Source organism: Astyanax mexicanus, chromosome 6 (genome assembly GCF_023375975.1).
Source record: "Astyanax mexicanus isolate ESR-SI-001 chromosome 6, AstMex3_surface, whole genome shotgun sequence".
In the NCBI taxonomy this organism is placed as follows: domain Eukaryota; kingdom Metazoa; phylum Chordata; class Actinopteri; order Characiformes; family Acestrorhamphidae; genus Astyanax; species Astyanax mexicanus.
The window spans coordinates 16,375,375-16,403,120 of record NC_064413.1 but is presented as its reverse complement, the minus strand read 5'-3'; the positions used below and the strand labels follow the sequence as shown (position 1 = coordinate 16,403,120).

At 37.6% G+C, this 27,746-nt stretch overlaps 1 protein-coding gene across 5 annotated transcripts in view; it reads right to left on the bottom strand.

Annotated features, from left to right (window-relative positions):
- triob (trio Rho guanine nucleotide exchange factor b) overlaps positions 1 to 27,746 on the bottom strand; it is a 274,443-nt gene that overhangs the window by 138,900 nt on the left and 107,797 nt on the right. For all 5 annotated transcript variants that reach the window (XM_049480847.1, XM_049480843.1, XM_049480844.1 and 2 more), the window contains 5 exons: positions 19,333 to 19,524; positions 14,377 to 14,508; positions 12,469 to 12,699; positions 4,305 to 4,427; positions 2,729 to 2,920 (listed from right to left, as the gene is read on the bottom strand). In XM_049480847.1, the coding sequence (XP_049336804.1) occupies positions 2,729 to 2,920; positions 4,305 to 4,427; positions 12,469 to 12,699; positions 14,377 to 14,508; positions 19,333 to 19,524 (870 nt within the window). The remainder of the gene's footprint in view (positions 1 to 2,728; positions 2,921 to 4,304; positions 4,428 to 12,468; positions 12,700 to 14,376; positions 14,509 to 19,332; positions 19,525 to 27,746) is intronic.

Genomic DNA, 27,746 nt, shown 5'->3' with positions numbered 1-27,746 from the left:
TAGGGCCACCATGCTTGATTGTTTTAATAATTATTTTATCGCCTCTGGCTCCCTGTTCTCTAGTTCTTCTCCCCAAAGTGATCCACCAGTCTTAAGCCCAGCACCTTCTGTTTCAGCTGATGGTTCTAAATCTGCTGTGCAGCCTTTTTGTTTTAAACCGTTCACAGTAGAGGAAGTTCGTAGAGCTCTCCTCTCTTTGGATATTACTAAATCTGCAGGCCCAGATGGATTGGAACCTCAATTTTTAAAGTTAGCTGCTGATTTCATTGCTAAACCTGTTCAATGTATTTTTAATCTTACAATAGCTACAAACTGCATCCCTGCCATCTGGAAAGTTGCTCATGTTCTTCCTCTTTTGAAAGGAGGAGATCCTACCTGTCTGAACAACTACCGGCCAATTTCCAAGTTATGTATTTTGTCAAAGGTCCTTGAAAGGTTGATAAATGGTCAGCTGAAAGACTTTCTACATACAAATAATATTCTTTCTCCATATCAGTCTGGCTTCAGGAAACAACATAGTACTATTACAGCCTCCCTAAAAGTTATAAATGATTTAATAGACTCATTGGACAATAATAAATTCTGCACAGCTCTCTTTGTTGACCTTTCTAGGGCCTTTGATACTGTTGATCATTCCATTCTGAAAGAGCGATTGTCGAATATTGGTCTGTCTAATCATGCTGTTGGATGGTTTGCTAATTATTTGTCAGACAGAATGCAGTGTACACATTTTGAAGGTATCTCCTCTAAAATGCTAAATGTAAATTCTGGTGTGCCCCAGGGATCTGTTTTAGGACCAATTTTATTCAGTATTTATGTAGACGTACTTGGTAGAAACGTTCCTGATGCAAAATTCCATTTCTATGCAGACGATACAGTTATTTACTGTTGTGGTTCCACTCTTGCCAAAGCCATTGGCTATTTACAGACCGCCTTTAACCTTGTGGAACACCAGCTTACAGACCTAAAACTTGTTCTGAATGCTTCTAAAACCAAAGTGATGATTTTCTCAAATGGCAGGAAGATACCTGAGCCCTCTCCTAGTGTGTTTTCCCTACAAGGGACTGCAATTGAGTTGGTGCCTTGTTATAAGTATCTGGGTATCTTGATTGATCACAGACTTTCCTTTAGATCTCATATAGAAAATCTAGTCAAGAAATTAAAGCTGAAATTACACTTTTTTTATCGTCATAGGACATGCTTTTCATTTGCTGCCAAGAAAAAGTTAGTTTCTGCTACTTTTCTTCCAGTATTGGATTATGGGGATTTTATTTATATGCATGCCCCTGCAACATGTCTGCAATCGTTGGACTCTGTGTATCATAGTGCCCTGAGGTTCATCACAGGTTGTAAAGCTCTCACCCACCATTGCACATTATATGGCAGGGTCGAATGGCCCTCACTGGCTGTACGTCGTCTCTCACATTGGCACATTTTTATTTATAAAGCCATCCTGGGGCAACTCCCTCAATATTTAAGTGGTTACATTTCGAGACTCCAGAGTACTTATTCTTTACGCTCAAATGATTGCTATCTCCTCAATGTTCCCAAAGTTCGCACTGAATTCGGCAAACGCTCCTTTATGCATTCTGCACCTGCTGCCTGGAATTCATTGCAGAGTACTCTGAAACTGAAGGAACTTATTTCCCTTCGAACATTTAGAAATTTTGTAAGAAACCTGGAATCAGCCTCTTATTGTTTCTGTTCATGTTTTGTGTGAAGGTCCTGTTATTCAACCATATTGACCCATCCAGACTGTATATTGTACATTACTGTTTGATTCCTTATTGTTTGATTCTTTGTTTTATGGCTTAACTGTGAACTGTCTGTTTTAAATGTTGAAACTGATGTTTAGGCTGCTGTCTTGGCCAGGCTTCCCTTGAAAAAGAGATCATTGTGTCTCAATGGGACCGATCTGGTTAAATAAAGGCTAAATAAAAAAATAAATAAAACTGTACACTGTGTGCTACAAACCAAGAAAAAAAATGAAATAATAAAAAATAGATACTCTGATCCAGAGATATCCAAACACAAACAAGAGCAATTTCACAACGGAAGCCTGAATCTAAATACAAACACAATTCAAATATTTAGTTTTTGTTTGTTTGTTTGGGTTTTGTGCCATATCAGCAACATGTTGGCTATTTTATGGCATCAACAATGTTCATATCTTGAGCATCACAGCCTTAAATCAGTGTCTTCATATGAAGGACTTTCAGAAAACTAAGTATTTTAGCTGGTGGAATCTTTTCAAACAGTTCTTTCACGTTTGTAACCCTATAAAAGTCATTTCTGGTGGTTAAGTAAGTAACTTAAAGTTCGATTAAGGATTATACTTTCTACAGTAACTCATAACAAGGCCAGGATGTATCATCAGATATTAAGAAAACATGCTGAGTAAAAGCAGGGGCAGCTCTTGTCAGCAGAACTTCAGGCAGTATTTCCTTATTTGATCTGTGTGGTATGTCATATAAATCTATGTGGGTTGTAGCCTCTGAATCTGCCTATCATCCCCAGTGCCATTTCCACACCCTGGTTTGCCAGGTATAGACAACAGTCACAACATTCTTGAGTAAGGTCACTGTAAATCTATAGATAGGTAATTTAAAAAAATATATCGCCACCACTAGCGTAGTCGAGACAGGGATTTTGGACACTGAAAAGTATTTATTGACTGCACTAGATACTCAAAGCACACGCAAACACACACACACACAACCTCTCTCACCTCCTTGCCGTGGGTGTGGAAGGCCACAGACATGTCCAGCAGAACTTTGCGCTGTTCCACTCGTCTCACAAAGTCCTGGATGCGGTCCTCCAGCTGGTGGGCGGCCTGGTAGATCTCCTCCGGGTCACACTCGCCAGTCTGAGCCAACTGTTCTGCAGCCTCCAGCAGCTTATCAGCATTAGTGTACGTGTTCTACAAAAGAGAGATGAAATTTCAAGACTGAAGATTGAGATTTCAGATTGTTTTATTTGATTGCATTGTATTGTCTGCTCAATTTGATTTCATTTATTTCTATACTTAGATTCCTGGCCTGCAACACGTTTCAAAAACAGTTAGGACAAGGCAGGGTCTATGTCAACAGGTGACCGTAACCAGGGTCTTAAAATGTGCAACAGTACAGGGTTAGCCATTGTCTCTTCCCCCCAGGGTAAGCCATTGTCTCTTGTTCCCCCCAAGTTTTCCACACATTCTCTATTAGGGACAGAACCATGTCTCTGTAATGTGTGCAGCATATGGTTTGCATGGTCTTGGTTGTAAAAGGCATGGACGTCGCTGAATCGTAAAACTAAAGTCTCAGGCAACAGCATCCTTAAATGTCTCCTTCCGCTTAAATCCACTTTTTCTTTGTGAAATACTATAGGTCTCTTTAAGTTGTATATGCGCCACGACGGGGAGCCTTCACTCGGCACACGACATTGATAACATTTCTTTTGGTCGGAGGGCGACTCGCCTTGCGTTAACTTTATCTAGCACTCAGAAAGCTATATCTTTACAACTAAGGCTGTATCTTTTAAAACATTTTGTCCTTTGAGTTTTAGAGCTGTATAACTGATTGTGAGGAAAGCAGGTAGGCAGTCTGCAGTGCTGCAGTGCTGTTAGCCAATCAGAGACAATATGTTTGCATGTATGAATATTTATGAGCAAAAGTAATTCAGTGAACTAAAGCAGGGCTAAATATAAACACCTGAGCCCTTGAACAGCTGAGTTTTGTTTTTTTTCCCCCAAAAAACATCTCACACGGCATTCATTCATACTAGAGACCACAACTAGCCAATTTAAAATGAAGTAAAAACAATGGAATGAGAGCTTTAATCAGCTGATATGCCTGATAAAGTTAAGAAAAAAATCTGCTGTTGTCACCATGAATCAATATGATTAGGTATGTACCAAATATCTGTCCAACACTTTCTGTGTTCAGATATGCAAAAACCTGTAAAAAGATCAGATAATTTATCGTAAAAGATGACGTTTTTTTAATAACCTGACAAAATCGCAGTGAGATGGGATGTGAAATAAACGTTTTTAAAATAACATTTATGCAATTTACATTTAGGTGATTAAATTAATCCAACAGTGAATAAAGTGACACATTTGAATGAAAAGCTATTTTTTTAGTTCGGGTTTGGTTTCACCCATTTTGGTGCATCCCTTGATTTCATCACTTGTGTGGAGAATTAATTTTAGGAAAAATAGAAAATAAGACATTAATAATGATTCACCGCATTACGATATGCGCATAATGAAGCCGTTATTTCTATACAGTTCTGCACATATATGAAGCCATTATTCCTCTCACCTGTGCCACCTCCTCAAAGTCTTCATGGCGCTTCTGCAGGGCTCTGGCTCTGTGCAGTGATTTCCCCACACCAGTGTGTTTACTGAGGAACGCCTCACCGTGGTTCTCAATCCAGTCCAGAACCTGAAGAAGAAACAAAAAAGATAATGAAGATATTGCACTGATCAAGAAAATCAGAGATCTGCTATGACCTACAGGAACCCATGATAAGTCTATGAGCTTACCAGCAGATAAAAGTCAGCAATTAACCATGTAAATGTTCTATTTTTCTCCTGAAGGTCAGGAAGGAAAAAAAGAAAGAAGAAGTTGAGACTGGTTCTAAAGCACTGAGATGAGACTGTAAACAGGAATCAGGTCAATACCAGCACTTGCTCTGTAAAAACACAAGGGGGCAGTTTGGAGCAGCAGAAGCCACTGCGTCACCGCACTCACAGTGAAGTGAAGTCATCATCCAGCTTCAGACAGGACCTGCTCTAAATGTAAATGAGATGCTCAGGAATTTGTAGGATCATAAATGGCAGATTCTGCCAAACTGGTGCTATTTGTTGTCCACAGGAAATGACATGTATAAATGTGCACACCAAAAAATAACTTTAAAATACATGTTTTATTAAGCATAGTGTCTTGTACATTGACCTAATTGCAAAAGTAATATATGTTATTAAGAACATTAATAAAATGAATTAGAACACTTAAAAAATAGCATTTGTTACCTGTCCCCACTCTCTAACTATAAACTGTGAGTCCAAATCCCAAAATTAATTATTTCATAATAAATCCATAAGATTTAAGTTAATCCTTGTGTGGTGTTCAGGTCTGTGGGACCCGTTTTCATTTTTCATCAAATGATACAAAAAAAATATTTTTTCTAATTCAAACTCATTGGCATTGGCTCATTTTTTGTGAGAAACATATATCAAAACACATTTTCGATAAACACAAACTGTACACCCCCCCCCCCCCCCCAACACACACACATTTATATTGCATACAGTATGTTTGGCCAAGGGCTAATAAACATTGTTTCATTTGTAAATTTGAAACTAAACATATTTTCTACTCATATCTTGAGTTAAATTCATTTTCTTTTACATTTTATTAAAAAACTAATAAAAAAAAAGAGTAGCACTTTTTGAAAGAAATGTAACATAAGAAAGGTAAAGGGCAAATATTAACCATGTAAGCTGTTTATATTGCTTGCAATTTAGGTGAAGCAAGCATGTGTAAAGCATTTTAATGTAAAATTTCTTAATTTTGCTGAATTAAATACAAGTAACAAAGTAAACGAGTAACAAAAATATGAACACCACACAAGGGTTAAAATACACATTTTAGTTGTGTCCCTGGTCTCTACCATGCTTATTTCCAGTCATGCAAGACCAGCCTTTCATTTATTTATATAGGGAGAGACCAAAATACAGGAAACCAAACATTAGAAACACATTTTAGAAACATATTTTAAATCGCTGATGAAATCTGCTAAAAAAAAAACCTCTTTATTAGCAAAGTAGATTTTATGCTTGCTGTGGCTACTGCGCCTGTGCACATCTCCACAGTGAGGGGGGCTTCCCCACTAGCATGCTGACTCTTCTCTGTGTCTATACAACCAGCAAGCTGACTGGCTCTTTTTGCTGAAAGGCAGCACTTTATACATAAATAGGTGCCATGATTAGCTTTATAAGAAATTCTATTCCTAAAGTTACTCCTCATTAACACATTTCTGGTATGGCCTAGATCAGCATTACTGCAGATTGAAGTCATTCACACATGTTAAAAATGTGTAAGTGCTATTTTTTAAAAATAATTTATTTCTATTTTTATCCTTTTTCCCCCTAATTTACAGATTATGACTCCTCCTATCACTAGTGATGTCACAACACAAGGAGGGTGAAGACTAACACATGCCTCCTCCGATACATGTAAAGTCAGGCACTACCTTTTTTTTAAACTGCTGCTGATGCAGTATTGCAGAGTAGCACCAAAGTGCGCTCAGAGGAAAGTGCAGTGACTTGGCTCTGATAAACCAGCTCACAGACGCTCTGTGCTGATCGCCATCACCCTTTGGAGTGATCAGGGGAAAGAACGCCATCTACCCTCTCCGAGAGAGCATGGCCAATTGTGCTCTCTCAGGGCTCCGGCAGCCAGTGCCAGATTAACACTTTTTGAGGCCCGGGGCTAGTTACCAGGATGAGGCCCTTCATATCATGTTCTGATGCATGACCTCACACAAACACACTGACACATCAGCGACAGCGTACACAGTACCAATCTATGACAGACTACCATTTAAAGTGAACTGGTATTATGATTTCAATTCAATTCAGGGTTGGGCGATGTCTCTTTAATTGGCAGATGACGATGTTTACAGGGAAACATCGCGATGGACGATGATATCGTGGGGGGTGGGTGTTGATTAGAAATAACTAAAAACTGACATTTACTATATTTTACTTATATTTACTATACATTTACTATAGACGAATAAAATATATACGCAAAAAAGGAAAAATAGGACACGTTAAAAAGATCATTAAAATGGATACATAAAAAATAAAGAATGGATATCTTATGAAGGAAAAAAAATAATTGAATCAATAAAATAATAAAAATATTTCAGATGAATAAAACAATAATTAATATAAAATAAAAACTCATTTAAAACACAATCAAAGGCTTTCTTATAGTGCGCAGAATAATACAAGTTTCAGTTTCAGTTAGTTTCAGTTTCAAGTCATTGAAACAGCTCATCAAAACCTCAACCTTTCCTTTATATTTGACAATATTCGATTAACTTTACAGGTCCTTACTCATCTTCATTTATTTAACTAAACTGATTTTTATATTATTGTATTATATTATTTATATTATTATTATTGTAGCCTCGCGCTGAATTCAGCTCCGCGCTGCGGAAGAGCGAGAGAGAGAGAGAGCGAGAGAGAAAGAGAGAGAGAGAGAAAGAGAGAGAGAGAGCGAGAGAGAGAGAGAGAGAGAGAAAGAGAGAGAGAGAGCGAGAGAGAGAGAGAGAGAGAAAGAGAGAAAGAGAGACAGAGAGAGAGCGCAGCGCATCTTTGCTGGTGGTGCTGGTGGTAGCTGCTACAGCAGGCTGACTTCTCCACGCTGGTTAATTTGGGTGTTTTCTGTAATAATTCTGTCGCTCTTTCCTTTTTTTATTGCTTGTAATTTTCGTTTTTTAAATTCACTTTTGTCATTTGACATTCAGCGACCGGACGCCCCCCTAGTGGCGAGGCCCGGGGCTGCAGTCCTTTCAGCCCATTCTTTTAATCCGGCCCTGCCGGCAGCTTATGGCAGGCTACATGAACGGGATTCGAACCAGTGATCTCCAGATCATAGTGCCAACCACTCAGAGCTTAACTGCTAAATTTTAAGTAAAATGATATTATTACTACAAGTCTCAGGCAAGTCCTGCTATAAAATGACATTATTCCATCTCCTCAGATACAGTACAATGAATCTCATTCAAATAGGGTTAAAGACAGTTTTGATTTATTTAGCCTAATCATGCTCACTGCTTTATTCTCTGTGTGTTAATGCACAAATGAAAAAAAAAAATATTGCTCTTCTATTAAATAAAAATATATAAAATGCACAGAATATATTGTGTTAAAATAAAGCATAAGAAAAATCGTATATCGCCTGTATATGAAACGCTCCCCTATCCATAACTGAAAAACACTGATAAATGTTTTATTCAGCACATCCTCATTTAAACCTAGAGATACTTTTCATTTTACAAGAAAAAGAGCTGCTCCCTACCAAAATCTCAACACACACACACACCTAGCTGTGTGACTCATGCATTATTCACTATAGCACCTTTGATCAGCCTCAGCAGGGCACACGCTGTCCTGAACGTTTCTGAGTGTGCACTCAGACGCCGCGAGTGTGTTCGCCCGTGCACAGACCCGTACAGAGGATTCCTCCTCCTCCCGCATCACTTGATGGGGCATACCCTCCACATAATAAGCCCACCGAAGGACGTAACCATGGCAACCTTTAAGGATACCCTGAGAGGGTGTGCGTTTGCGTGTGCGAGCCTAAAGAAGAGATAGAATAAAACTAGAATAAGACTTCTTAAAGGAACAGTCCTGATTTCCTCAGAAACCAAATTTACATTACAATTACTATTTTTAATGTAGCGCCTCAGTATTCTGCTTCTTTATTTCTGTACTACAGCTAAAGGGCTGCTATAGCTAACAGCTAATTAATTGCATACGGTAGTTTAACTGCAGAGATAAAAAAAAAAATGTGTAATGTGAGTATATACAAAAGTCACAGCTTGGTCACAATCTAGTATGGAGCTCATGGTTTGGTTTTAGTTTATAATAAACCACCGCAGCTAATAAAAGACTGCAGCTCAGTTCACACAGCAGGTAAACTGACCCAAATCACTCTCAATCTCACCAAATTGCAAACAAAACAGAGGCAGCAAATGAGAGAGAAAGAGAGAGAGAGAACAAAACTACCATCACCATTATCAAACTCAAATCTACTACAATTCCCACAATACCCTTGGGAATATGGGTTTTCCTTCACACTGTTAATGATGAAAAGGGGTTTCAATTTAAAAATACAGTATTTTTAACTAAGCAAAGCACTCAGTAAGCAAATAATAGTAAAAAGGGATTCACAATGATAACTTTTTTTTTTAGCAACATCAGCATAAGCATTTGGCCGATACTTGCTGACATATTTATTGTATGCCAAAAAAAGACCATGCTACTACTATTTCTCTACTTTCGAGTCCCTTTATTTACGCTAATTCTTATTTACTTGTTACTAGTTTTACAGTTATGAAGTAATACCAGGGCGCCTAGTCTCTCAGTGAGATATAACTGTGTATATCGCCATTAAATTTGGCATTTATGTACGTATGTATAAAAAAAAGTTTGCGCACCCCTGATCATTTTCAAGATTTTCCTTTATAAATCATTGGTTTTTCAGATCAGCAATTTCAGTTAAATATATCATATAGCAGAAGAACACAGTGATATTTGAGAAGTGAAAAGACGTTTATAACTAAATTAGGTGGGTGTATAAATTTGGGCACCCTTGTAGTTGTATTGATTTAAATTATTTTAGCACTAATTATTGGATCACAGAATTAGTTTGGTAAACCTTACAGACTCTACACCTACATACACAGGTGAATCTAATTATAAGAACGGGTTTATGTGCCAAATGCCTCAAAACAAAACTCTCAAATAACCTGAAAACAAAGACTGTTCAACATCATGGTTTAGAGGAAGAATAATAAAAGCTATCTGAGAGATTTCAGCTGTCAGTTTCCACTGTGAGGAACATAGTAAGGAAATAAAAGAGAAGAGGTACAGTTCTAGTTAAGACCTGATGTGTCAGAACAAGAAAAATCTCAGATAATCAGAGGAAAAGGATGGTGAGAACAGTGATAGTCGACCCACAGATCACAGATCAGCTCCAAAGACCTACATCATCATCTTGCTCCAGATGGGGTCACTGTGCATCGTTCAGATTTTCAGCGCACTTTACACAAGGAGAGACTGTATGGAAAAGTAATTAAAAAGAAGCCTTTTCTAAGCACACGCCACAAACAGAGTCACTTGAGGTATGCTAAAAGCCATTGCTTAGAAACCATCAAACCTGACTGAGAGATGTTTTGTAAAGAAGAATGATCCAAAATACCTTCAACCAGAAGCCAGACTCTCATTGGAAGCTATTGGAAGAGTTTAGAGACTGTTCTGTTTTGTAAAAAGAGGATCTACTAAATATTGATGTATTTTCCTGTTAGGGTGCCCTAATTTATGCACCTGCCTAATTTTGTCTAAAGAATTATTGAACACTTTCTGTAAATCCTATAAACTTTATTTCACTTTTCAAATATCACTGTGCTCATCTGCTATATGATGTATTTAACTGAAATTGCTGATCTGAACAACCAAGGAAAATCATAGGAATTTTATAGGGTTGCCCCAACTTTTTTATACCACTGTACATGTGTAAAATCGGATAGGCCGAGAATTGTAATGGTAACATTGATGTTAATCTAGAAAACAGATTTACAAATCCTAAACAAAACCTTGTGAGAATGCAAATATTAGCTAAAAATTTTAACGGCTTTTATATTAGTTCTAAAAAGTAAATAATAAACCTAGGATTACGTGTAGGATAGCTGTAAATCAACATGTTTGCAAGACATCTGAAACTGCATGACTATGTTATCATTTAAAATTGACAAAAAAGGTCTAAAAGTACATGAGCAAAGTTTTGTAAGCTTACTGACAAACTTAAGGCAGCTTAAAGAAAGTGTGTGATCGAGAAAAAAAACTCAGATAAGCAGAGGAGAAGGATGGTGAGAACAGTCATAGTCAACCCACAGACCACAGACCCAAATCCAAAGGTGCAATAAACTTCTCCAAAAGTGTCCTGGCTGACCTACTACATTTGAAGTATGTAAATGTGCATGTTTACTGTGCTATTCCTCTACCCTGAGCTAGAAGATCCAGCAGCTATCACTGCATCTGTTCTGAGCTGCATTAGAGTACATTTTTCATTTGCGACACCCATGAGCCGCTACAATGATTAGACGCCTCGCATCGCCTTGAATCCCATTCATATGCTCTCATTATTCCACACTCAGTCCAGCAGCAGAAGCCTGTTTCAGACAGATAAGTGAGAATCTGCTTTCGCATTCATCATTCAAGACACAGCAGTGTGTTACCCCGAGACTATCGACATTCAGACAGAGAGGACACTGTCCTGAGCTTTGGACACTAAAGCACTATTAGCATCCCAAATACCACAAAGTGCAGCAATGTCACTTCACTTGTGATCATCTGCTGTTGACTCAAACAATAGATTTTACAATGTCAGATTTAAAAAAGAACTTAAATAATGATAAATAATGAAAATAATTTCGCCCAAATTCCAAATAGAAATATTGTCATTTAGAGGATTTATGTGCAGAAAATGAGAAATGACTGAAATAACAAAAAAGATGCAGAGCTTTCAGACCTCAAATAATGCAAAGAAAACAAGTTCATATTGAAAAAGTTTTAAGAGTTCAGAAATCAATATTTAGTGGAATAACGCTGATTTTAATCACAGTTTTCATGCATCTTGGCATGTTCTCCTCCACCAGTCTTACACGATGGCTTGTGATCATCCAGCTTCCTCTTGATTATATTCCATAGGTTTTTAATTTGGTAAAATCAAAGAAACTCATCACTTTTAAGTGCTCTCTTATTGTTTCCAGAGCTGTATATCAATAAATAAGCCATTTATAAATTCTGTTTTTCACATATTTTAGCACTATACTTTTATGGAACATGATATAAGGGTACTAAATGAGATTTATCTTGTCCATTCTGATCACCTTAAATCACAGAATATGTTGCGATTAATATAATAGATTTTTATCATCTACACCAGGGGTCAACAATATGCAGCCCACAGGCCAGAAGTGGCCCACAAGCTGGAAATATCTGGCCCGTGAGGTTGTTTGAACTAAAATGAATTAATAATGAAAAAGAAAGAAAAATAAAATGCTTCTCTGGTGAGCTTGTGTTTACATTCCTCCCCAGTCTCTCTGTCACTCTCGGCGTCACTTTAGTTTCCACCCGTTCTCGGGCTCCCTATCTCCTTATAAGGGCGTTTTCCCCTGGCCGTGTCCCAATTCACTAGCCGGGGCAGCGATAGCGTTTTGGACCGCGACCCTGAAGACATGGGTTCAATCACGCGTGAGGAGCGGAGTGTTTATTCACAGTATTTATTTTTTCCTTTCTTCTTGGGTTTATCTGCTTTGAGATCAACTGTTCTGTAATTGGGTTCAACAACCTTCTGAGCTGGAGAGCTACTAGTCTGTAGCACTCCATCCCATTATACTTTATTTTACAGCAAAACAATTTTTTTTATGGCTCGCCACGTAATGGCTTGGAAAATATCTGTCCCGCGGCCAAACTTAATTGCCAACACCTGCTACAAACACTCTCGTATTCAAAGATGACTGGAACTGTAGTACTAATGGGTCCAAATCTGTGGTAATCTGGTAAAACAAACATAATGGAACTTTTGGACACTGTGATTGACCACTAGATCACTTTTTTTTGTTTGTTTGTTTTTTTTTGCCATTAAGTGTACAGGCCCGTGGCACTTTGGGGGCGGGGCTTACCTGCTGCACATCCTGCTGAAAAACACAGAGCTGCAGGCGCTGGTGGAGGCGGAGCTTGCGGTGCTGCCAGATGTTCTCCAGCTGCCGCTGGTGGTGCAGGACCTCGTGGATGATGTCCAGCACGTGGTTGACTGCCTTGGAGTAGTTGGCTGAGGAGGTCAGTGAGTCTGCGCTGCCTGGGGTCAAAGGGCGCTGGAGTTTGTCTAGCAGGGACTTCCCATCTTGACTCACCTGAGGGTTAGAATGCAATTCCATAAATACTACAAAAAAAACTACATATATATTTCCTGAAGGAAAATATTTCACACTTCTACTCAGTGATAAAACTCTTGCTTCTGGACTGCAATTGAAAAAACAGGAGGACTAGTGAGTTTTTAGGCTTTCTCGGTCACATGACATTCAGGTGTTCAGTAGCTCCTCCATTTCCACTCGCTGTTGTGTTTACATGGATCTCCATGGAAACGTGCACCCAAAGTGTAATTACGGTGTGTGTAAGTGGACAAATAGCTATTTTATTAAAAAAATTACCTAAAATTACCAGAGGGCCACAGTTCAGCTAAAAACAGTAGGTAATTCACCCTGTCATTTTCGCAAAGAACGTCTGAGAAAAACACATACATGGTTGTTCTGGACAGGAATAAAATCACAGAGGACCCCCCATAAAAGAGAAAATTACCCCAGGACCCCCTGAGAAACTAATCCCATCCAGATAGGGCTAAAGACAGAGAGACTAATTAATAAACAGAGTGACAGATAGATAGTAGTTTGTAGCTATATTTCATTGCGTCATAAGGTTGTTATGATAACAAAATTAACAAAAGTGCCTTGTTGAAGTTATTACAATGTAATTACCCTAATATTATGTTATTACTATTGTGTTATAGCTATGGTGTTACTATTGCACTATTATCATGTTAGTTTTTATTATTGTGTGTTATTATTTAATACTATAGTGCTAATACAATGTTGTTACCTCAGTGCTATTACCATGATCGCTATAGTGTTAGCACGCTTATTACACATTAGTAATAACAGTATTATCACTACTGTGTCATTAGTAGGACTACTAACTACTATTATTATTGCTGGTGTCATTATATCATTTTAAACTATTAATGTCTAACCACCTTTAGACAGCCTGTTCCTGTTTTACTTAATCTAATTTATTCTTAACTTTTATTTTAGTTCTTCTTTTAGTTTTCTTATTTCCTTTTTTTAATTTTGTTTCCTTATTTTATTTTCATTTTATATATTTTGTATTATTATTATTCTTATAGTTATTATATTATTATTTTTATTATTTTTAACAGTTTTGTATTATTGCTTTTTAACTTATTTTGATATTCTTTTATTGTAATTACTATTTTTATTATTATGATTGCGTTTATTTTTGTTAGTTAATTTATTTATTTGAATTTTTATTGTATTATGTACAAGTTACGTTTAGCTAATTTTAACTCATTTTTGTTGTATTAGTCTTACTTTCTTTTGATCTTATTTTTTTGTCAATTAAACTATACTTAATTATAATCATTTTTTTTCTATATTTTATTCTAATTCTACTTTTATTTTTTTATCTATTTTTACATTTTATTTAATGCTATTTAACAATAATTAAATTTAGCTTTTATTTTCTCTATCATGTCAATCCCTGTTTTTGTAAATGCTCGGCTACATTGGAAATGAGGGCTGCCCTCAATGTACATCTGAGTTAAAATAAAGGTTGATTGATTGATTGATTACTACTGTTATTGCAATGGCATTATTTTTGTTTTATTATGATTATATTACAAAGTTAGACAGAGACAGATACTAGTGAAATATTTTTTTTGTATTTTTATTCATATTTAGCAATTCAAAGCAGCAATAGGTCGACAGAAGACTACAAGTCAACAGAAGGGTCAGTACCTCAGAGTAGGCGGCTGTGATGTGCTCGTACAGGCCCTGGTGGTGGTGGATGGTGTCCTCCAGGTCCTGTAGCTCAGAGGGCAGTTCTCCCTCTCCACAGGCCTTACACCATGGCTCCACGTTACTCAGATACTGAAACAGAGAGAGAGAGAGGTGAGGTAAGCCTGGGAAAAACCTGTGCAATGAACAGCAAGATACTAGAGCCGAGGTCAGGAACTCCAGGAACTCCATTTTCAGATTCTTTTTTTATTATATCAGATTTAAAAATAAATAAATAAATAAAAATAAATTAATAAATGATGAGTGTTTAAAAGTTTTCATTTTTTTAAACACTGAAAAAAGGAAACAGCTTAAATGTTTTTTGTCTGCTTTTTCAAAGACAAAGCAATTACAAATCTACAATTTAACTATTAAAAAAGGATGCACTAACATTGAACATTTTTTACATCCCAGGATGCATGCCAGCAAACCACAACACATTTACATTAGCAATGCAAACTCTAAATCATGAATTTAATTAAGTAGTGCTTTACAGTCATAAATGTACCTCAGTTAGTTTAATCATACATGTACCTCAGTAGTGTTACTTAAGTCACATGAGAGTGTAATTCACACAGAGGAAGGCAGTCAGTCTTTCGGTAAACAAACAGGTGCTAGGGAAATGTGTACTCATACTAAAGCTTAGATTCCGCACCACATTCCGCGGACCGGGTCGGGTCAGGCTCCAGAAAATAGTCTGAGATGTAGGCATCTGTTTTTTAATTATATTTATATTTTATATGAAGCTCTGGTGTGATAATCACAATGTTGCTAAGTAACCAATTACTATTGTTACCAAAAACGAACCAAATAGCGAAAACTGAAAGTGAAAAAAACATTTTTGTTAACTGAATCTAATAAATCTAATAAAAACGATAATTAAAAGAAAAAACGTAACTAACTGGAACTGTATTGTGCGTTTAAAACGAACTAAAACGAACTTAAATTACTGATAGAATACCCTCATTTTCGTGTTTAATTTATTTATAAGCTCTGTTTTTACTCCCGCAGTTGTACAGCGGGCGGTGTTGTGCCGATTCTGTTCGTGAAGCGGAGTCGGATTCAGCAGGGAGTCTGATTCGGCAGAATTGTAGAAGAAAAAATAAAAACAAAATTAAATTAAACTATAATGAAAAATCTTATAATCACGTAGCTCTGGGCGCACGTGAACGCATGTACTTATGGTTCCAGCAAAACCTGCACGGGTTTGGGCCGGATCGGGCTGGATTTTTGGGCCCGATCTAAGCTCTATCAGCTTAGATAGAGCTTATATTAATAAAAATAAGGTTTTGTTCTAAAAAGCATTGAAACAGCTTTATGAGAACAACAATATTCACACTGCCCAGCTGCTGCAGATGATCATAACAGATAATGACAGTTCACTGCAGACTGCTGATGATCTGGGCAGACTTCAGTGCTACTCAGACGCTTACAAAGCAGATAATCAAGAGACGCGCATTATTCCCCCAAACAAAGGAGTGAATTCAGCCCGGAGCTGAAGCCAGACACTGAAAGAGCTACTCATCTCAATGTTTACTACAACAACTAGCAGATAAAAAAAGACAAACACACAAGATTCTCTGTATGCCTCAATTTGGCCTATAGAGGGACACACAGCTAATATACACCAGCCTATTTTTGTCTTTTCTAATGGGAGGCAAAGGATGAGGAGAACAAAGAGCACATCAACCTAATTATGATGCTGACAACAAGCAATTACTGTTCAAAGAGAATGAGAGAGAGAGAGAGAGAGAGAGAGAAGGGAAGGAATCATCTGGTTCACCATCGCTCCCTCTCTCAGGCTCTCCCCTCTGGAATACACTTCCAAACAAAGTTACGTTTTAACTCATAAAGGACAACAAACCGTGCCGACAAGATGTGGAGTGCATCTCAATTAGGCTGTTCTCAGAGCATCTCAAAACTTACTTTACTTTATCTCCACAAGATACATCACCACAATTCAGCCTGAAATTTGACCAACAGTTCTATTTACTAACTTTCAATGCTTTTAATGCTAGTTGAACATGAAACTGTGGGTGTAATTTGCATTTCTACCTTTTTAAATTGATCTCCTGAAATACCAGCGCAATCATCACTTTCGACCACTAACACCATAAAACACACATTTACATTTAAGGTATTTAGCAGATCCATAGCTTGTTTGTAGACTAGGATCAAGAAATAAACACCTGGGATACCTCAGCAACACCTTAGCAACACCATAGCAACCACTAAGCAACACCAAAGCAACAACTTGAAATACCACAGCAATCATATGCAACACTAGAGGATAGATCGGGCCCAAAAAATCCAGCCCGACACAGCACGCCCCGACCCGCCCCATACACTGTCATTTTGAGCCCGAGTCCGATTTGAAACCTGACATTTTTTTGAGTAGAGCCTTAAAACTTAGCTTTTAAAAACATTTTTCGGCTGTTTGAATGAGCGAAATCTGTTCAGGATGATGTATATTAACATTGCAACACTGAAGAAGCGTAGATCTATCATTTAAATAAAACGATTATTAAGAACAGATCTCCGAAAAATGTAAAAATGAACAATGTGAACAACGCCCCGACACTTTTTTAGTTTTTTTTGAGCTTTTAAAAACATTTTTCAGATGTTTGAATCTGTTTAGAATTAAGTTAATTAACATTGCAACACTGAAGAGGCATAGACACATTATATAAGTAAAACGATTATTAAGAACAGATCTCCGAAAAATTAAAAGACGACTAATGCGAACAACGACCCGACATTTTTTTTGTAAATAGAGTTAAAAATTAGCTTTTAAAAAAACATGTCCAGGCTGTTTGATTGAGTGAAATCTGTTCAGAATGATGATAATTAACATTGCAACACTGAAGAAGAATAGACCTATTATTTAAGTAAAATGATTATTAAGAACAGATCGCCGAAAGATTAAAACGCGAACAATGATCCACAGGCCTAAACATCGGTAAATTAGGAAACAAGAATGATGTCTGATTGACTTTCCTCTGATCTAATATAATTTAAGATGGTTTAAGAATAGAAAACAATTTCTAAACAAACTAATAAGTCTATGCACTGTACTGCACAGCGCTGCAAGTCAAGTACGTAAAATGGACTGAGAAGAGGAGTGTGCACTGCGCGCTTGTGCAACTTTAATAAAACACAGTTTTATTTGATTTATTACTTTGCTATATTGTGATTATCACGCCATAGCTTTATATAAAATAAAAATAGCATTAAAAAACAGACGCCTACGTCGCAGACTATTTTCTTTAGCCCAGGCCTCGAGTCGGGTCGGGTCTGGGCAGAGAATCTAAGCTCTATGTAACACTACACACAACACCCATGTAAAAATAAAAATGAACGTAATCCTGTCATTTAATGGCTCTCTCCCACACTCCCTGCCTCACACACAGCAGTGCTCAAATAGTGCATCAAGGCTGGGTACCAAGGAAGAAAGTAGTGTAGTATGGGGCTGCCACCACTGCTAAATAAAAATCTAAATATTAAAGAAAACAATATAATATTATTTTAAACGCATTTAGCAATGATACATATCGTCACTGTCCTATGAAAAACACTTATCTCCATTTTTGTTGATTTTTAGTTTACTACATAATTTGAACACACAAACTGTGCCAAAATTTCTTGATAAACGGACCAATAGAAACTATTGTTTGACCTGAAATGACCTGAAATAAACTCTTTTTACATTGACTTCCATTTAAAGTTTACAAGGTTTTTTCTCTCTCCTGTAAAGTTGCTGTTTTGGAGATTGAGTGTTTTTCATTGGACAGCGACGATTAAAACTATTGGGTCTTTATTTTGCTCTCTTTTTCAGACTAAAGTGTTTTTTTTTGCCAAATATTTGTTGCACCACTAAGAGCAAAGACCTGGAATATGTTTAACATACTGGCATACCAGTCAGGTTCAGGTTTAGGATGGTATGGTATGCCCCCATTCCCCACCTGTGTTTACAGTTCCTCTGAACATACAGTAACGTGTCTTTGTATGATCTTCTTTCTGAAGTCTGAAAACCTGTAATCTCCTCTTTTGAAGTATGATCTTGATGGCGTGTGCATGTTTTTTCAGCAGACAGCTGCATACTGGTAGCCTTTGTGAACGTAACAATCAAGAGCTAAGATTTTTACAGTTTTCTTTGGAAACAAACCCTTAAAAGAACCCCATATAACTGTCTGGCTGAATTAGAAGGAAAACATGGCGACACCCCTGTTCCTTACTAGAGTCACATAATACGCCTTATAACCCATATAGTTAAAGGCATAGTGCGCCTTATGTATAAAAATAGACCAAATAAATACACATTTATTATAATCCGCTGCACCTTATAGTGCAAAATTACGGTCTGAAATCTGTGTTTTGAGTTTTTGTATTTGTGCTACACATATAACATAAAATGTGTTTGTTTCTTCAGGAAGTATTTTATATATTTAAAGATTGTTTAATTGTATTACAGTAGAGGAAAGTCCTTCAAACATCATTCTTATAGCCTATTTGGAGTTCCATTTTTAATGAACAATTTTCTTAAATAACAGGCCTTTGCTTCATTTGTGCTGCACTGTTCATTAACATCTTATCAAACAATTAGGATTTGTAGTTAAAAGGTACGTTTAAAGCTCTAATTACTAAACGAATCTAAGCTCTACTGTACATTAGTGTGTTTCCTGCTTTAAGACACCTACTAATAACACAGCCATTTACAGCTAACTATAGCTTAGCTTTTACTATTACTCACTATTTGCCTATTACGTCCCCTCTTTGGGCAATTAAGACAAAGCAATGTCGTAGACAAGGCGAACCTAGCACACTTCTCTATTTTCTAGTAATTCCTCTGCTGTTGCTCCTTAATCCCTTTTCAATTTGTGTTGTATAAAATTTGAGCATGTGTATATGAATAATCACCTGGTCCATTTTCTGATGGAAGTTGGCAGACATCTCCAGCATAGTGCTCCTCTCATCCAGCGCAGCTGCAAACGCCTTCCACTCCTGCTCCAGCTGCCCGGACACCTGCTGGATCTGCATCGCTGCGTAGTGACCTCCCTCCAGCAAGCGGTTCCCCACCGTCATGATCCGACTGATGTTTACGTACACGTTCTGCAGGAGGGAGAAAACCACAGGAGGTTAAGTGTGAAGTATTAACTGACTGCTGCTATGCTGGCAGGTCTTCCTGTGCATGCCATCAAACTCTTACAACTGATCTAGAAGCTCAGGCATACAACTCTTACTGTGCTCTCTTTACTGGTGCCCTACATCATATCCAGAACCTTGAGACTGACCTACAAAGCTAAAAACCCACCACCCCTAAAGACGACTGTGAACACCCTTCAGACTGGGTGACACGGGGCATAATTTGCCCCGATGTCTATGTTATTATCAGTACAGTGATGGCGGCGATCGGAGCTAAAGCTAGCGTTATAGAATGTAAACAGTGAATTTAATAAGCTTCTTGTGCACTTTTTAAGTTAATAATGCCTTGTTTTAAATGTCAGGGCTCTCCGGATTCTAGCAAGGGGGTGTGGAGCTACTTTGAGCTGGATAACGGTGGAAAAAGCAATTTATCACCCAGTCTGAAGGGTGGTTGGACAACTTTTAAAATTTCTGGATCTCAGAACGCTGTGGGAGAACGGAGGTGTGCTATATATCAAAGGTAAGTACTTTTCATCATGTTTTACTACACCAAAAGTCCATTTTACACCAGAGTTCTCCTTCAAAGCTTTGATTTTACATCTGCGCAAATATGAAAAAAAGGTCGGCGCAGCATGAAAATCTTTTTTGAAGCAACTTTTTTGAAGCTATAATTCTACATAGTGTCGCTTTAATATTTATTGGACAAAACAAAAAATCAGAGCCATTCACACATTCTGATCAAGCTGTTCTTGCATAAAGTTACAAAAGTTGGTTGCCAGTGCATTCCATGCAACGTCAAACCAAACAAAAGCATTATAAATGGAACATAATAATAATAATCATAATAATAATCCCCTTAGGAAATAATATTCAAAACACAATGAGATAATCTCAGGAAACAGAAGCACGGAAGCTGGGCACTACTGGGCTTCAGAGTTGCTCAGTAACTTTCAAAAAAGTTCAATTAACCGGTTAAAATTGGTTTGAGGTGAAGACATAAGAAAAGGCAGTTTTGACCTCTACAGGTCAGTCTGTGTGCACATATGTTCCTCCTTAACTATTATTATAAGAGGATGGCTCTCTCTTTTTCCTCTCTCTCTCTCTCTCTCTCTCTCTCTCTCTCTCTCTCACACACACACACAGGGAGGAGTAGCTCTGTGCTAACCACAGCCTGTGGCCTGTGTCTATGTGTGTGTCTCCTGTTGGGAGGAAATATCTCAAGGCGGGGAGGGAACTTCTATAGCAGGTTCATGATTGGGTCAGTGGTTCTACTTTTCTTTCTCTTCCTTTTCGATTTCTGGAATACTGAGGAGATCATACAGAAATATTCACACTGTGAGAATCTGTTAAATACATTTACACTTAAACAAAACACATCCAATCAAAGCAATACATTCTGTAACATTCCTTAGTCCAGATATGGACTGCAGTGAGTGGACTCAAAGTTCACAAATTTGCTATACTGGTATAATTTACATTTATGTGGGACTTTACCTTTTTAATATACATTTTTATTCCTTCCAGGCTTTCAGATTCAGCTGGTGAATAAGCTGGACATGTATAGAGACTGATCAATTCAGAGTAATGCAGACTTGGCTGCAAAAATATGTACGACGTTTGCAAAATCACATCTCTAAATGTTATCATTTAAAAGTATTCTCTGAGGCTTTCTGTTTGTATGTGTAGAACCACTTATATAACATAAATTATAGGTGTGTAATAACTGTAATAACAGTGTGTATTCCAAATTGTTTATGACAAAGACACATATTGGTACCCGTATGACTAAGTGTAAAGTTTGGTGGAGGGGGTATTATGGTGTGGGTTGTTTTTCAGAAGTTGTGCTCGGCCCCTTAGTTCCACTGAAAGGAACGTTTAATGCTTAATCATACCAAGACCTTGCTCAGAACAGTTTGTGGATGGCCCCTTCCTGTTCCAATATTACTGTGCACCACTCAACACACTTCTAAACCTTGTGAAAAGCTTTCCCAGAAGAGTTGAAGCTGTTATAGCTGCAAAGGGTCTAAAGGCCGACATCGTATTAAATCCTATATATTAAGAATGGAATAAAGGGTCGTAAATATAGTTTAGCAATGCAGAGATGGGCACTTGAGTTAGCAACTTGTGCTTGAGCAACACTTGTAATTACTCTTGGCTCAACTGAACAAGCTTATTCTTAATAAGCGTATTCTTTCCATTATCCAGGTCTATAAAGGTTATAGAGTCCCCTCTCTTGTGACACATCACAACATCCAGCTAGTGCAAGCCCAATATCAGTGAGTGGTTCCAGTTAGTTTAACATCCTAGGACATAACAGAAACAGAATAGCAACTTGAAAAGAATGTGGGAAATTAAATTCAAAACACATGTTTAACCGCATAGTTTATGTTGTATCTAAGTTATTTATAGTTAATAAAGCCTATAGGTTCGTTTATTTGACAGTGATATCCTGTTCCTTTTATGTATATGAAGGCTTCTTGCATTCTTTATCCTGGTTGAAGCACTTTTGTATTGATCTGTTAAATTTGTTTACAAAAGAATAAGAAGCTCTGTCTCTGGTGTAAATGTAAAGTTATTTATATTGGTAATATGTACAGTACAGGCCAAAGGTTTGGACATACCTTCACATTCAATGCGTTTTCTTTATTTTTAATGACTATTTACATTGTGTGTGTGTGTGTATATATATATATATATATATATATATATATATATATATATATATATATATATATATATATATATATATATATATATAAACACTAGGGATAATTATGTAATCTATTATGTTTGATTATGCGAAAAAAGCATAACATTAAAAAACATTCCAAATTGCAATTTAATTGTAATGTGCACCTCAACTTTCCAGGTGTTTCAGTTTCATTGTCCAACCCCTGTATAAGGCATATTATGCAACACTAGTGAGAAACAAGTTTTCTTTCTAATTCAGCAGGTCTCACTGCTGTAAAACTAAGATAAGTTTAAAAAAAAACTGTAATTCTTAAAAAGAAACACTTTCTTCAATCAAACGAGTGCTGGATATTAATCTACACAGATTTATCTCCTGAAAACTGTTCATTTGGGTGAGTACAGGGCTTCCGTTTATTTACAGCAAGCTTAGATTTCCACTAAGACAGCATTAGCAACATTAGCATTTGTGGCTAGCACTAGCCGTGGAGAAAATTCACTGAATCTCCTTTACTGCTCTTTACAACCTGACTAGTAAACTTCCTACGTAAGGAGCACCGGATTATAAGGCACACTGTTTTTGGAATAATTAAAGGATTTTGAGTGTGCCTTATAATGCGGAAAATACGGGGATAAAATGTGCAAGAGTCTCTGCTGGTAGCACTGTAAGAGTATGTCGGCAATACTAAATGTGGCAGACTAACTCTCACCCAAGCTGCTATTATCCAGATGATAGAAACTGGGTTGAATTTTAATGTGGACTAATTAACAAATATCTGGATCAGTGAGCTACATCTACAGTGTTTCAGTGGCATATTTTAGTGACATGACACTCTGCTATATTGTGTCAATAGCATCATGCACAATATAGATGTTCAAGGTTGTTAAAGGTGTCCTTCTGGTAAAATCCACTTTGTCTTGTTCTTTGTGAAATACAGTAAGTCTCTCTGTTGTTTTTGATGCTGAACATGAAACTCTTCCTCAACCTCCATTGTCTTCAGTAGCTAGTAAAAAAAAAAAAAATACTCAGAAAAACAAGTCAATCAGGAAAAGCACAGTGTCAACCCCTGAATTAGTATTCTAGGCCTCGCCCACCTTGGCTTGGGACAGTGCTAAAGCCGTGCTGCAGCAGAGCCAACACTGTCTTGTCAGCTAAAGAGCTTGCAGCTCTGTTTACACCAGATAGTTAACATTAGCTATCTTGTTTAAGTATTTAAAAGTTTTAAATCGGATCTCCGGTGGATTCCACCTGTTACAGAGACCTTAAATATACACTAGGGAAGCACGGTTTGACAAGGTAGCACAAACTCAACAGAACTCCGGTCAAAGCGAAAGCCGTTCATGTCGGATTTTATGATATAGAGCGGACTCTGGGGCTTTGACGTGGTGAAACTTCCCAAGCACCGATTTACAAAGTCTGAGGTAAGAGTTTAGTAGCGTTACTTTAGCTGAAAGAAATGTTATCATGGAAAACATTTTGTCCTTTGTGTTTTAGAGCTGTATAATTGACAGTGGGTGGGGCGAAAGCAGGTAGCATTCTCTGTTGCAGTGACGCTAGCCAATCAGAGGCGATATGTTTGCATATATGAATATTTATAAGCAAGAGCCGAAATCCTGTCCTTCTTCAGAGACCACTAATCCAGTGAAATTAAGCAGGGTTATACAGAAACATCGGAGCACTTTCTTTTTTCACAAAAAATGGCTTATATTGCTTTTATTTAAACTAGAGACCACAACTAGACATTTTAAAATGAATGAGAGAAAAAAAAAAACGATGGAATGAGAACTTTAAGCAAACATTCTAAAACTATACATATCTTAATGGATGGTCCAGATTTGGAATATAAAACCTGGATTAAAATCCAGTACTGTTTAAATCTGTATCTATAACACTGACCCTTTGTACTGTCTGTTTAAATGAAATGACAATGCCAATCTTTTAGCATAAACACTGCAACATTAATGAGCCTCTGAAGCACTAGTGTTTCTCTGGTGGTGATCTGAACCCAGTGGAAGTACAGCACGTGCAGTTTCAGTCACAGTACTGTGGTGTATTCATGTTTGTATGTGTGTGGGAGAGAGCTCTGGGCTGGAGCGCTAGTTTTGACGCTGTTAACCTCATGAGGGGTAATTACAGAGCTCGGGGCATTTGGCAGGGCAGAGGATCAATCCACTGAGCCTACTGGGAGACATTTAATGGCCTGAGTGGAATTGATTTCAATGATACAACACAATGATCACCACTGCACACGTGCAGAACTCGGTCAGGCTGCATTTGTTTCTTTAAAAATCTGAATGAAACTTCATGGACAGGAAGTGTGGATGCCCTAATCAGGATATTTAAGTCTCTTAATTCTGAGAATCAGCCAAAAATATCTTATCTGTTTTTTTTTGTTTTTTTTTTTAAATCCCATTTTCTCCCCAATTTATACGGCCAATTACCCAACCCACTCATTAGGAATCCCCCTATCACTAGTGATGCCCCAACACATCAGAAGGGTAAAGACTAACACACGCCTCCTGATGCAGCATTGCTGAGTAGCATTACAGTGCACTCGGAGGAAAGTGCAGGGACTCGGACTCGGTTTCAATACATCAGTTCACAGACGCCTTGTGCTAAGCGACATCACCCTTTGGAGTGATGAGGGGAAAGAGCCCCATCTACCCACCCAGAGAGCGCAAGACCAATTGTGCTCTCTCAGGGCTTCTGTAGACAATGGCAAGCTGCATGAACAGGATTCGAACCAGCGATCTCCTGATCATAATAATAGCACTTTCGACTGTTGAACAACTCTGGGCCCATCTTATCTGATCTTTGTGTTTATATTAAAGAAGATGTGTTGCTAATTAATACTGAAGTAAAATACTTTCTTTTTACTTTCTTTTACAGGGACTGGTAGGCTGTTTTTAACATTTTTAGCAGTATCTAGCACAGCAACAATACTGCAGAAGGAGTTTAGAAGGTAGATTATTTTTTTCTTTATTTTGAAATATGGATTATTCTCATAACTGACTCTCAGTGTCTAACACTTCCCTCCCCTTCTCTCTTTGTCTGTCTCTCTCTTACGTTCTGAGCATGCTGTTCAGACACTGGTTCAACTAAACTCCTTAATTTACTCCCTGAGAACTCTCCTCAGTGCTGCAGGCTGGGCGATGGTTAATGTCTGTTAACGGTACCATGAGGACACCAGACGGCTCCCTGAACACTGTGGTTTTAAGGTTTTAAAATGGGACTTGGATGGGGCTCAGAGTGGTCCAGCAGGCTTGAATCCTGTTTATGTAGCTTATGTAGCCGGTTCGAATCCTGTTTATGTAGCTTGCCATCGGCTACCGGAGCCCTGAGAGAGCACAATTGGCCTTGCTCTCCCCGGGTGGGTAGATGGCGCTCTCTCCCCTCATCACTCCAAAGGGTGATGTCCGCAGCACAGGGCGTCTGTGAGCTGATGTATCGGAACCGAGTCGCTGCGCTTTCCTCCGAGCGCACTGTGATGCTACTCAGCAATGCTGCATCAGCAGCAGTTTGAAAAGGCAGTGGCTGATTTACATTTATTGCAAGAGGCATGTGTTAGTCTTCACCCTCCTGGTGTGTTGGGGCATCACTTGTGATCGGGGGAGTCCTAATGAGTGGGTTGGGTAATTGGCCATGTAAATTGGGGAGAAAATGGGAAAACAAACTGAAATAAAATTATATATATATAAAAAAAGGAGAATGGGACTGTGATTTTAATATTTAATACCCAATCTATTAAAATATGCCGGGATCGGCCCACCGGATCAGTCTGGGACATTCTTAGAAGGAAGTCTGATACCACATCATACTTCACAATAAATAAATAGTTTGCTTGCTTGGACACACCCTCTTTATATATGAGAACACTGCATTTTGGTATCCCCAATAGCATCGTCAATAAATAAATTATCATCAATCCTCGAAATTACAAATGAACAAAACAACGTGCACACAATTCACAAATCACTGCAGCGCCTGCAAGAAGAGCTGCTGAATTACACACACCTTCAGTTCTGCCCTGAGGAGCCATGCCATGCACCAGCAGAAACCAAATAATTAGCCCAGATCCTTTCACCATGTGCTCGCCAGTGTGTGCATTGTACACGAGCTCAAGAATATATTTAATAACCAGCCTCTTTTACCTCATTATCATGTTAATTTACAACAGCTGCAGCTGCAAAACACAACTGGCCATGAGAGACAGGCCTGTGTGATACGATAGCTAAATGGATGCTAATGCTGCTTAAAAGACAGTATAGAACAAGACATACATTTACTTCAGCAGTGCTATTCTAGTGACCAAAGGTGTAAAAAGTATTAGAGACCCAGACTTGAGTAAAAGTAAAAGAGCTCTATCAAAAAAGTGATTTGAGTAGAAGTTGAAGTTTTCTTTAAATTACACACTTAAGTAGAAGTAGTAAAGTGTTCTCTATCTCGTCTTGGACTCGATCATGTTTGGAATCGGACTTGTCTCGGTCTGGGGGTGTAGTGGACTGTGGACGAGACGGGCTGAGTAAGAGACCTCTGTCTGAAGTGAAGTTCATTAGAAACTGAACATTTTTTTTTATCGTTACTGAACATAAACAATTAATTTAAACAGTTCAATTAATTTAAATATGCTAGCTAACCTTAGCAACAAGCTAAATTACACACTAATGTTTCTGGAGTAACAACTAAAGCTAACAAAGAGCTAGCTGACCTTAGCGATGAGCTAACTTAAATACTAATGCTACCGGGGAGAGAACTACCATTAGTGACGAGCTAGCTAACCTTAGCGATGAGCTAGCTAATCTAAGCAACAAGCTAAATTACACACTAATGTTACCGGAAGGAGAACTAAAGCTTCAGAGACCATTTCAGTTTCTGAATCAGTTTCTCTGATTTTGCTATTTATAGGTTTATCTTTGAGTAAAATGAACATTGTTATTTTAATCTGTAAACTACAGACAACATTTCTCCCAAATTCCAAATAAATCTATTGTTATTTAAAGCATTTTTTCTTGCAAAAAATGAGAAATGGCTGAAATCACAAAAAAAGATGCAAAGCTTTCAGACTTTAAAAAATGAAAAGAAAATGTTCATATTTATAAAGTTTTAAAAGTTCAGAAATCAATATTTGGTGGAAAAAACCCTGAATTTTAATCCCAGTTTTCATGCATTTTAGCATGTTCTCCTCCACCAGTCTTACACACTGCTTTTGGATAACCTTATATCACTTCTGGTGCAAAAATTAAAGCAGTTTAGTTTGGTTTATTGGCTTGTGATCATCCATCTTCCTCTTGATAATATTCCAGAGGTTTTCAATTTGGTCAAATTCAAGAAACTCATCATTTTTAAGAGGTCTCTTTTTTTTTTTTTTTACTATTCTAGGGTTGGGAGGAGAAACTGGACACTGCTGAAAAAGGTCAAAACATTAACAACCAATCGCAATATGATTTAAATAAATGAAGTCACTGTTTGCTATGAATTATTCAGTTTTATCACTTAATAA